Below are 12,617 nucleotides of genomic sequence, written 5' to 3'. Positions count from 1 at the left end.
ATGGGCGCAGAGAGCCGCACCTGCTGCCCCGGCAGCGCGGCAGGCAGCGGGGCAGCGCCCGACAGCTGCGGCTTGTGCGCCGGTGCGCCTGATCGCGTCTGAGCATCTCTCCAGTGACCGCTGCCCGGACACCCCCCGGGCCAGAACCCCCTCGAGAGGAGCGCAACAGGAACATGATAGTCAGAGCAGCAAAAGGGAAAGGATGGTGCACAAGGGAATCGGGATGTGAGGGACTGTTCCAGCACACAGCAGAGGGGGATGTCCTGTTGGTCCAGTTCCAGCACTAATAACATTAATAACTGCACCACTGTTGCACAGGGAAACCAGGCCTCTACAGCAGAGCAGAGATGTAGGCTAAGTATGTCTAGCAGCTGCAAAATCTTGTGAAGGGACCAGTTTTTCCCAGGAGTGTCAAGCATGTCACTTTGAGTCTCACAAAGCATTTCCCACCCCAACACTTGTTGCACTTGCTCAGTTAGATGCTGATCTGCAGCAAGACTAATGACATTCTTTACATCCTGTGCTGAAACTTCAGAAAGCATTACATCTTCTCCTACAGCATCACATTCAAGGTGGAAAGCTGTGGCAAGAGTGTTGGTTACAGAGCAAGAGACCCCAATGTCATGATCCCACCCCTTCCAGAGAACCACAGTGCAAGGGGTTAAATTGAGCATTACAGCACTCAAGATCTCCACAAGGCCCTATCCAACAGCAAGTTACTTTTCATTGCACAAATAGAGGAAAAAATCTATGGGGATACACAAATTAGTTATTTAAACTAATCTATACTGGGTTTTTCAGTTATGCCTATTCTTCTTCCTATATGCAGGTGTTTATATGGCCAAATGCCATACAGCTGATTTGGCAGCAGTATTTGAGAAGATCTGATGAGATATTCTGGAGGGAAGGGACTTCTGAAGCCTCAGGTTTTGATATAAGCTTTTACCATCTAACCCAAATTTCTCAGCAGGCCACCTTTCATTCTGAAGATCTGTTACTTGTCCACAATCATATAACAAGCAGTTGTAGACAGATGTAGAGACAGTGCTGTTACCCCCAAGCACAAGTACCCTCCCTTTTCCCACCCTCTATTCCATATCTTTAACTACCAGATCCACTCAGACTACAAAGGCAGCAATCTTTATTTTCTGATACATTAAGTTCTCACAGTTTAGAGACTTTAAAAAACCTCAAAGCGCAAAAGTATTTTAAAGATTTTCAAATATAAGTTCCCAATAAACAAAGAGGGCAAATGACAAGAGAGATGATGTTCAAATCCCCATGCAGAAATACTCTTCCCACCTTCCTTTGGCCTCTAACCTTTACTTTCTTGGTCTCCTGGCCCCTCTGTACTGTAGCCTTGAATCGAGGCCCCAGTGATTGTGCAAGATGGGGGGGGGGGGGTGGGCAGAAGTCCTGAAAAATGCTCACTGGAAAAAGTTGCCACTCATGTACATGGGGGTGGCTCATCAAGTCTCATCCAACCCTCAATTAGGTGACACTGCTTTGCACACAAACATAGCTTCCTGTAACCAGGCTCTTCTCATTGGCACCCTTTGGGGAGGGAATGGAAACATGGAAATGAGGCCCTGCATTACCTCAGTGGCTATCAGTTTCATCACATGGGGTAAGTGTATCTCACAGCCCACTACTCCATTTCCAAACATGCACTACCACTATTCAACTCACTGGCTGTGGGCTCAACCCACTGCTCCTCAAACTAGTTAACTTAACCCATCTAACAGACGGCAAAGTATTTGGGGGAATATTTTCTATCAGATGCAAGCTGCACCTAAGTAAGGAAGCAGTCACACAACTGAGTGCAAGCCCACCCCTCAGTACACCACTGCTCATGAAATCTCAGTTTAGGCTGCAAGTTTCTCAACTTTTTTGTGGCTCCCCATGCTGAACATATACTTGTAGCTGGTACTCCAAACCTTACAGCACTAGGGTTTGCCTTAGTGCAAGGGAAACGGGCACTTTACTTCTCAAGAGGGATTTAACAGATGGAAAACAGCTCAAAGACCAACTCAAAAAATTTAAGGCATTAATGATACATTCATCTTCACTCCTAAAAAGCTGCAGCTCACACTGCTGGCAGTAAATGTAAGCTGACACATTTTATGTTCAGACAGAACAAGGAGTAATGCCACACTGCAGCCAGAACCTCTAAAACAAAAACACTGCTTATCCACCTCTGCCTTTTGCTAAGGGGCCTCTGTCTTCTCAGTTGTCTTTTTCCTTCCCACCAAGTGCAACTTCATTACCCTCATGCAGTCAAGTTTCTGTACAACTTCACTCCCCAGCTACATTAATGGAAGTGTTATCAAGAGTGCCACAACAGTACTACAGACCTTAGTCTGACAATAGCCCCCACCTTTCAACTGCAATTGATACTATTATTCAACTACTAAACCATATTTAGAGACTGCTTCTCCAAATACTCTGGTTAGTGGCCTCCATAGGAGTGCAAGGAACAGGAAAGTACGTATTTATTGCAAGGTGAAACCACAAAACAAAACAGAAAAGGAACTCTGTCACACTACAAGGGTAAACTTGAAATGTCAGGTGATGGTGCGGATTACACCAGAGTGCTCAAATCAGTTGTTGGTTCTTACAGTAACTAGTCAGAGGCAAGTGACATTACTTGCCTTTTCAAAGGCATGGGAGTTAAACTGGCTGAAGAACTGGGAGGTTCAAATACAAGACAATGATTTCTCTTTTTTCTAATAGATGGGCAGGAAACCAAAAGTAAAAATCACTGCCAGCCTTTTAAAATAAGACCATAGAAAATATAAGTCTTGGCAGTCACCCTAGTGGTGCCAATAACACCAGGTTAAGGATGGCTTCAAATCAGGAGACTAAAACAAAATTAGAAATAAAATGGGGAAACATCCAACCACTCTCCCACATCCCTACACTGGAGCTGCCTGCCCCACATGGGGCTTGGGGAGGTAGCATTCCAGGGAGGCTTGACATCCATAATGTCCATATGCCCACCCAAGATGTTCTGGTGAGCAGATGGTTTCTGAACTCCAATATTCTCAGTCACTTTCAAATTTGACGGAATTGACTTGGGTCGATATAGTGCCCCCACGGTAGCTGCCTCGTTTTTTCTTTGTTTTCTCATGACGGAAAGATTTGCCTTTAGTGTATTTCAGGATGTTGTTAGCTTTCTCACCCCAGTCACCAGCTGCTCCTTTCTGTGAGGGATGGAGGGGGAGAAAAAGAAAATCAAGTCAGTACTCAAGAGAGTGAAGGCGATGCCTCGCACTTGGCCGTACCCAGCAAACCCCAGCACATTCACACAGGAGCTGATACCACTCTCCCACGCGCCTCCTGGTGGAACAAGTTCTCACCAAACCACTCCCCAGGAGCACACCGAGGCTGCTCTGCAGACTGTAATTCCAGAGACCAATTGTTACTACTCTGGCACCACCTAGCCCTACCTTTGCTTCAAATGAGTTATCAGCCACACGGGCATCCACCTCAATCTCTTCTTCCCTTACGCGGCGGAATGGAGAGGACGGCTGTTGGAAAAGAAAATGAGATACAGTAAGCACACACAAACACACAGTAACAACCTCCTTCCTTGCCCTGCAAACACAGAACCCTGTTCACATCACCCCAATCTTTAAGTGTTTCTCAGATTCATCATTCTTTCCCTGCTTCAGATCAGGCAGCTCAGGAGTGTTCCCGTGCAAGTATATCCAACTAGCTTTGGCCAGAATAATATGACATTCTTATGTGCACTCCCTAGGGCTCTCCAGATAAGGTTAAAGTGCTTAAGGAAAGAGTAAAAACACCAATAATCCTGTGGGCCCAACCACCCAGAAAAGCCCCAAACCAGCCTACTTGTTCAGAAGGCAGAGATGCCTCTTCAGCCAGCTGCCACAGTCCACCCTCACTCACCCGTTTCACCTTGGGAACTGTGTGTGGTGTTTTGACTTTGATCTTTGCTTTTTTACTGTGTGGTGTTTCTGTCTCCTGAACATCTTCCCTCTTCTGTTTCTTCCCGACTGTGCCTGTTAGATGTACAGCAGTAGAACTTTAAAGGCAGTGTTGGGAAAAGTAATGGCTTCTGTTCCCCAGAAAGCAAACCCAATGTTGACACAGATGTGAGAACTGGTGCCTGCATTACTTCACCCAGAAAACAGACTGCTGTACCAGACACTAAAAAATTCTGAGTCAGCAAGGACCTAATGGATAAAATTTTATCCAATAGGGTAGCTCTATAGGAATGATTTTGCATACTTGAGATAGTTCTGTCAAATTTGCCAGATTTTGGATTTGTAGCATATGCACTTATCACTAGTGCATCACTAGCTGTTTTCTTCCTAGGTCTGAAGACTGAGATTGTACACCAGGGCATCAACTGTGGTGTCCACTCCACACACACAAGGTCCTCCAGCAGTCTGCTTTGCTGTTACTAGATCTTGTGCATGCACAGATGGCAATTAGCAACAACTACACAGAAATGTACTTCACATTACCACAATATGCAATACAGACAAAAAGGATCCCACCAAATTCAAAACTAGCCCTTCCCTCTTACTACTGCACCAGATGGCACAACCTAATAACACACAGAGATTAGAATGAGTATTGTTTCAGAAAGTCTTCCATTCATGCTTAACTCAGTAACACTGCCTGACAGACCCACTCCCCAGACTGCTGATAATACCTCCATTGACTTTTCCAGTCTCTTCTTCAGAGCTGCTTTCACTGCTGCTGCTACTGCTGCCACCAGCTGGCTTAGACTTCTTGTTGTTCACAGCTGCTGCAGATGCTTTTGCTTTCTCTGTGGAGGCAGTGGCTTTAGAACCGTTCTGGTTCTGCACCCCCTTCGCTGCCTTTTTGGGCTTCCTGTCCTCTTCACTGGAGCTGTCTGACGAGCTGCTGCTACTAGAAGCAGCTGCCTTCTTCCCCACAGTTGCTTTTGCTGCCCCTGTAGATTTGGTGGCTGGTTTCCCTGCTGGCTTTTCTTCTTCACTGCTTGAGCTATCAGAGTCAGATGTGTCTGCTTTGGGAGCTGGAGTAGAAGGTTTGGACAGTGGCTTAGTCACTTTGCCAGCTGGTTTAGCTGGAGGGCCTTTTTTCTTCTTCTTCTCATCCTCAGAACTGCTGGAGCTGCTATCTGAATCAGAGCTACTTTGTGCTTTCTTTGTGGCAGCTGGTGACTTCTTTGATGCAGGGGTTGCTGCAGGGGTTGCTGCTTTAGTTGTGGGCTTCACAGGAGCTGCCTTATTGTCAGAACTATCAGAATCTAGAATGGAAAGAAAAAAACCCAATGAAGACTAAATCCCATTCCTTTAACACAAGGCTAACAGATTCAGTGCTGATAAACAGTACACTTCATCATCTGGTTGAAACAACACTGCAATGGGTATTCCTGTCCAACCACACCCTCAGACACTGCCAAAAAAACAGAAAGGTCTGAACAAGAACAACATGCATGTATAAATTCTCCTTCTCTCCCACCCCAATACCTGAGCTGTCTGAGGAAGAACTGGAGTCTTTCTTTGCTTGTCCAGGCTTGACAACTACTTTTGCTGGTTTTGAAGTATTCTTTATTACAGGTTGTTTAGCAGGCAGCTTATTCCCTACCTTCTTTTTATCATCTTCAGAGCTAGAATCTAAAAAAAAACCAAAACACATCAAGTTAATAGGTTTCATTTGCAAGTTACCTTAGTGGCAATACGTATGCAATTTATGTGCAAGTGAAAAGCAAAATGGCTTGTGGCTTAAGGCTGAACCACTAGGTAACTGGCAAGCATCTGATGAGTACTTGGATGGTCAAGGGACAGTATTCATTTTTCCATGCATCTTCTTTGTTGGGAGAAAGTGGAAACAAACAGTTTAAGTTCTTCACTAATACATGCAAAAGGAAGTAAATATTTGGAGAATAATGTAGGAGAAGTACTGAATAAAGAACTTTAGAGAAAATACCATTATCATCAAACTTGGGAAGAAGGAGCATTGAAAAAAGAATCTATGTGTTAAGGATCAAAAAACCATACAAAAAATAAAGAGATAAAGTTGGCAAAGCATACAAAGTGAGGCAGCAACAGTACAGTATTTCATTTTAGCTACTTCCTCTATCAGATGAGATACCAGCAGTTTGAAAATGGAGACTCTTGAGTATGAATACATCTTTGTATTGGGTTACATGAATCTGGAATACTAAACCTGATCTATTCCAGTATTTCCAAACACTTTAGTAACAGCAATGAAAAATTTGACAGTTTTGAGAGAACCTAGGTAACAAAACCAGAAAACAACTGCTGACACTCACTGGAGTGTCACACAACCTAGTGCTAGGGCTGTCTGCAGACAGAGTGGCAGCTGCCACGCAGTCCCTGCCATGGGACCAGAGATGCTGAGATATGCCACAGGAGCATCCTGAACTCAGAGGGAAATTACATGGGAAATACCAAACCTCAAATCAGGACAACAGGAGAGACAAAGTACCCTGCTCCCATTTCTAGGGTCACATTACAAGAAAGAAGGCATCTTCTAAGTTTATTTTAAATTTCATATGGTGATCACATTTTTATTTGAGAAACTTTTCCAAACACAATGGAATAACAAACCCCAAAAATCTCAAGACACAGATGCTCAAGAAGAGTTTAACCATTAAATTTCTGTGAGAAACCTGATTCACAATTCCCTGCCCTTTCCATCCAGCAATATGGGGACTTTTCTGACCTGCCAACTATCTTGTCTCATGATCACGCTCCACCTTGAATAGCAGGCTGCTAGTTTTCAATTTCACATCTTGCTAGCCATGAGACTCTGAAGCTTTTAAGCTCATACACGAAGGCTCTTAGCTACACCACTGTAGAGCAACTTGGCCAGTAAAAACATTAACATAAAAGAATCAGAACTTGATTTATGGAATTACCTGAGTCACTGTCAGAACTGGATTCAGCCTTCTTGCTAGTCACAGCTTTCTTCTGTGGGGCAGGGGTTGTTTTAGCTACTACTGTTTTGCCTGCAAAAGCAAGTTTAAAATTAGAAGGCCACATCCATTCCGAACCTTTGTCCCAAGATGCAAACCTCAGCAGTGAAAAAGCTCCATTCTCAGTACACCAGCCACTCCGCCAGCCCACTGCAAGCCATGCAAGAACTTGGCTTATTCCCACTAAACTAGATCCTAATGACCTTTCAAATCAGCATGTTCAAATCCAACCTGAACACAGTTCAGATCCACAAACTGTACACAGTGTTGTTTGGGATGCCTTCAAATTAATCAGAAGCTTCCAGAAGAGCAAACAGCAACACAGAGTAAAGACAAATGGCTTTTTCGAGGAAGCCAAGACCTTGCAAAGACCTAGTTGGCACAGTGCAGTACTTCCCCTGCAGCCTCTCCTCACAACCTACCTGCTTCTGCCTTTGAGGGCAGCTGCTCTGCCTCATCACTACTGTCTGAAGAGTCACTGCTCTCAGCCTTTTTTGCAGGAGCCTTATTAGCAGGGCCCTTCTTTGTCTGTGCTCCTTGAGGAGGTGGTACAGCACTGTATGGACCTATGAAGAGAAACACAGCATTCAGATGCCTGCATGATAATGTGAGCAGCACAAGATGTTTGTTGTAGTTAGAATAAAGCACTTCTGCTATTTACTTCCATTTATTTCCCTTCTGTAGCTACGATCCAACACTAGTTTATAATTTGAAATATTATACACCCCGCTGTTACCTCCTTGTTTCTACTCTAACTCTCTTCTTGGGGTTCAGCTGACCCAACCATCTCTAGAGAAGTTTTCTCTGCACTTTTAGAAGAATAGGAGCTTGTCAGAAAAAAACACTGAATATGTCAATTTTTCATTGTTTTCATTTATTGCTTTCTCAAATCCTCTGGTTATAGAGTCAGACTGACCTGGGATGATTGATCCTCTACTCAGACCAGCTTTCTACTGGGATCCTGAAGACATTGTACCACATTGAACAGAGGCCCATTTAGCCCATCAGCTGGACTGCAACTGAATGGCCCTGGATACTTCACAAAAAAACTTATTTAGTACTTTTTACATACCAGACTTTGGCTTTTGTTTTGCAGGTGGCTTTTCATCATCTGAGCTGTCAGATGAGTCCTCACTACTGGAACTTTTCTTGGCACGTTTGGTTTTCCCAGGACATGCCTGAATGGCTCCAGGTTTTGGCAGAGGTGATTTCTGGGGAACGGCCTTATCAAAAGAAATATACATTAAAAAAGGAAATTGCAGAAACCTTGTGTGGACAACTAGATGTGGATCTTGTTTAATTCCACACCTCACTTAAGAGCAAATTCTTAAGACAAAGGGAAAAAAATTAACAGAGGCTCTCAAATGCAGATTTTAGGAAACATGTGAGCACCATTATCTTTCTAGCTCCTCTGCTATTATTTTCTGCTTCATGAACCCCTAATGAGGAGCTCCTCTGTACAAAAGAGCAGAGGACTTACTGAAATTTAGCAACTGTCACATTATTAAAAGCAACTATGATTATTTCTGTGTCACAGGAAATATTTTTAAACACTTGCTAGTGAAAAACTGGAAGTGACATATAGCTAAACACGAAAGAGTCAGGCCAAAGAGGCTCTAGAAAATGGAGACATTATCTATGTCTCCATTATTATACGGTTATGATATAACAAGATGTTTTCCTGTAAAGGAAGGAGCAGAGAAAATAATAAGGAGTTATTAGGAAAGAAAGCAGTACATGGAAAGATATCAGAACACATAACGCCACTGTATGAAGGAGAAGCAGGTGTAAGAGTTATGTCAAGCACAGCATCTGTGTAGTCTGTGCCTGCAAGATTATAACAACCAGTCTTACTTGACTTCTACACTGTTTTCATAGCCTAATTTACCTTTTTTGGTGCAGCCTTTTCCTCATCAGAATCCTCACTGCTGCTGCTGCTGCTACTGCTTGCTGCTTTTCCATTGACAACTTTGGTGGCTGCTTGGGCAGCTTTATTTCCTTTTGAGAGAAGTAAAAAGGGACATTGCAAAACATGGTATGGTACATGAGGGATAATTACATTGAGCAGTGAGTCTTAGAGAGAAAAGAACCACAGAAGCCCATAGAGCAGATTAAGGTAGTACTGCAAAACTGTTGGTTTATACTACTGAAACCTTAGAGAAAGTTTTCCTGGAAACTGTGTCTTCTAGCTCATGGGAAGTTCCAAAACTAAAGGCTTAGTAAAGATCTTCCCTGATTTTTGAGGGGAAGACAATAGTAAAAGCAAAACATAAACAGTTATTCCAACAATGCAGTGTTCAGGACCAGATGTTTTATTTGCATTCAGCTCTACACTTCTGTGTCAGAAAAGACTGGACTGGAGTGCAAATGGCAGTGAAAGCAGATTTTCAGACTGCTATGTTACTACATATGTCTTTGCATGTAGGAACAGTCCCCAGCACTCCTCCCTTGCTTTTCTGATTTTGCACGTTACTCATGATACACAGTAACAGGTACCTGATTTAGGTGTTGCTGGTTTGGGTGGTTGCTTCTTTGGTGCTCCTTCATCTGAGCTGCTTGAGTCAGAACTGGAACTCTCTGCTTTCTTCTGAGGCTGGATTTTGGGTCCAGCTTGTGGTGGCTTCACCACAGGTTTTGCAGCTTTCTAAACAACAGCAAGAAAAATTGATTAACCCTCAAAGTCATGAAAAGAAAACAAGGCTAATGAGATGGACACATACACAGAGTGCAGAAACAGCTGTCTTTCACAGAGGTTATGATTTAGATTTGAAAACAGCACTCTGCTTAGTGGTAAGGGCCTGAAAAATCCTGGGATAACAGTTTTGCTCTCAAAAACCTCCCAGAAATGCATTGGAAGCCTCATTTGCACATCAGTCTTCAGTTCTGCCTCCTCAAAACGGGGCAGCTATGAGGCTGGCACTGTTCTCTTCCTTCTACAGATCACACTAGCTTCAAGACTGAAAATACTGACTGGGCAACTCTAGCTGGTCTCCTCTAGTGTACAATGTTATCATTCTTCCTCCCCTGATATCATTCTTCCTTGCCTCCACTTCAAGACCATGACTGCAGCAAAAAAAAGGAAAGGTAAGATTCTCTTTTTACATAAACACTCATCTATATATAAAGATCAAACTTATATGAGCAACTCTAAGTAAATCTTTCTTTGCAAAGGAAAAGAAGTCTTCACATAAAAGCAAAGACCAGACTTGGATATGAAACACAGCAGGCACAGGACAAAAAATTAATTATTTTCTGGGACCAGTCCAAATGGCACTACAGAAGTGTCTTTTTGCATTGTATCTGCAGCAGCATGGGCACTTCACAGTTCAGGACAAGTGAGCCCAATTTCCCATGCAATTCTGGGTTAAACTTGCTATTATTCATCATTGTCAAACGTGCATTACAGATGCTGGAAAGAAAAGCCAACCTTTGCTGGCTTCTTCTCCTCCTCCGAGTCTGAATCATCACTGGAGTCCTCACTGCTGCTCTCTGCTGTCTTGGCTGCAGGAGCTGCTTTTGCTTTGGGCACAGCTGATGCTTTAGCTGCAAATAAGAGAGAGCATACATTGATGACAAGTTAATTCATGATTTTCATGTACCTATATCCTGCACTAGTGGGTATCAGGGCAAAAAAGATACATTAAGGTCATTAAACCATGACTGAAGTTCATAATACTGACTTTGTTTCTTGAGCAGTGTGTGGCAGACTGCTCCAAAATGGGTAAGCAAAAAGATGAAACCAATGCTAGACTTTATCTTTGTCACACACAAATTCAAGTGCAGACTTCTATCACCAAAAACGAAAGCCCACAAACTGAAGTAATATTAGCTGGCTCTGCATACTTTCCAGCTTAAAGAAACCTGCTGAACAAGTACAGACTGGTGCTTGGAAAGAGAACCACTGCAATGCCACGTTAAGGTTCCAGACACCTACATGTGTTTTAGCCAAATCCACTTCCTGGTTACTGATTGCTTTTTAATAATGTGAAGCAAAAGAAATAGCTTTGTCTCCTGTTATTTTTACAACTGCCCTTATCAAATAAAAATCAGACTAAGTTCAAATTCAGCTTTAGGATGGCTCAAGTTGAAGATGTATTCTCTTTCTGTGTCTCTCTCTTTTAGTTTCAGCTAAAAGGAAAAAAGCACAAGGATGTATTTTTTGATAGTACTAGCACAGGAGTTGGAAAGGAAAAAGGGTAGCAACCTCACATAAGCAGCAGGTGAGTATGGATGCCTAGCATTTCTCTGTAACGGCTAAAACCTTCTACAGGACACAAACTCTGCTGTGCTTAAATTTTAAAAAGATAAAGAGATCACCGTTAACTAAAATAAACGTACCTTCCACATCATGGGCAAAAGACCTGCCAAAACCGAGCTCAGTCAATACAAACCTAATCCCTGATAGCTGCTGAAAGACCTCAGAAGAGCTACTAAAGCTGAGCTCTAAACGCACGTGAGAAGCCAATGCCGAACACCATGTCTGCACTAGGGCCGCCCACAAATCTACCTGGCTTTTTGGCAGGGGGTTTCTCATCCTCCTCGCTGGAGCTGTCACTGCTGCTGGCGGACGGCTTCCTCTTCGCCTGGGCGCCGTTCGGGACCAGCTTTCTCTTCTCGGCCGCCGGAGACCTGCGGGCAGAAGGGGCAGAAGGGCTGAGCAGGGCCCAGGGGCGCGGCCGGGCGGAGGGGCACCCGCGGGCCGGGCGGCCTTACCGGAGCCAGTAGGCGAAGATGTCCAGGAGGGAGGCGGCGTTGGGGTCCTGCTCCTTCTGAAGAGAGAGAGGCCGCGTTAGCCAGTGTCAGTCAGTCAGTCGGTCGGTCGGTCGGTCAGTCAGTCAGTCAGTCAGTCAGTCGGTCAGTCAGTCGGTCGGTCGGTCGGTCAATGACCCCGGTCCGGTCCGGTCCGGTCCCGTCCCGTCCCGTCCCGTCCCGTCCCGTCCCGTCCCGCTCACCGCCGCCGCCTCCTTGGCGAAGGCGCGCGCGGCGCTCTGGCAGCCGCTCTCGCGCAGGAACGCGAGCACGAGGGGGAACAGGTCGCTGGGCACGGGCCGCCGCTCCGCCATGATGCCCACGCCGACACGTGCCGCGCGCGCACGCGCCAACGCCTGCGTGCGTGCCTGCCTGCGTGCGTACGTACGTGCGTGCGTGCGTGCTTGCGCACCGCCGCGGCCCCGCCCCTACTGCGGCTGAGGCGCCCGCGCTGCGCCGCTTTGGGGCTCAGTGCTGGCGCGGACGGAGCTCGGGCAGGGACACTCCTGTCGTGAGGGGACGGGAAAGGCCGCCTCAGTGTTGGTGCCTGCATGAAGGCAACGCGCAATAGCGAATGGCTGCCTGTGGTGCAAAGGCAGGAGAAGGGCTAGGAACCGCGGGATGCCCACTCGACTCTGGAAGCGGGAAGACTTAGACATAAATCCACTTAAGCCTCATCAGCTTACTCCTACTTGTAATCCTTTTGAATCACTGAAAGGAGAATGCTGAGAGCAGGAGTTAGGTTGCTCTAGGGAGGAGACCAAGCTGGGAGCTGTGGGCAGCCTCGCTGTCCTCACCCACACGGCACAGCCCCGCCCGGCTGGAAGGCGGCGCTGGAGCGCTGGGTGCTGCTAACGGGATTCATCGGTAGCCTTGGGAAAGATGGGCTGTGGAGTAACTGACCCCA

General features: G+C 45.3%; 1 protein-coding gene across 1 annotated transcript; it reads right to left on the bottom strand.

The window, feature by feature from the left end:
• Nucleotides 1-1,118: 1,118 nt before the first annotated feature.
• NOLC1 (nucleolar and coiled-body phosphoprotein 1) lies at nucleotides 1,119-12,084 on the bottom strand. The gene is made up of 14 exons (XM_056495513.1): nucleotides 11,914-12,084; nucleotides 11,675-11,730; nucleotides 11,469-11,590; nucleotides 10,389-10,504; nucleotides 9,458-9,605; nucleotides 8,850-8,959; nucleotides 8,034-8,184; nucleotides 7,384-7,527; nucleotides 6,905-6,994; nucleotides 5,490-5,636; nucleotides 4,685-5,266; nucleotides 3,913-4,025; nucleotides 3,450-3,530; nucleotides 1,119-3,203 (listed from the first exon to the last, which is right to left on the bottom strand). Exons 1-14 carry the CDS (start codon nucleotides 12,022-12,024, stop codon nucleotides 3,045-3,047), a joined length of 2,130 nt encoding a protein of 709 aa, XP_056351488.1. The 5' UTR covers nucleotides 12,025-12,084; the 3' UTR covers nucleotides 1,119-3,044.
• Nucleotides 12,085-12,617: the final 533 nt, after the last annotated feature.

This window comes from Oenanthe melanoleuca, chromosome 6 (assembly GCF_029582105.1).
Source record: "Oenanthe melanoleuca isolate GR-GAL-2019-014 chromosome 6, OMel1.0, whole genome shotgun sequence".
Lineage (NCBI taxonomy): Eukaryota > Metazoa > Chordata > Aves > Passeriformes > Muscicapidae > Oenanthe > Oenanthe melanoleuca.
This window is presented reverse-complemented; position numbering and strand designations above follow the sequence as displayed.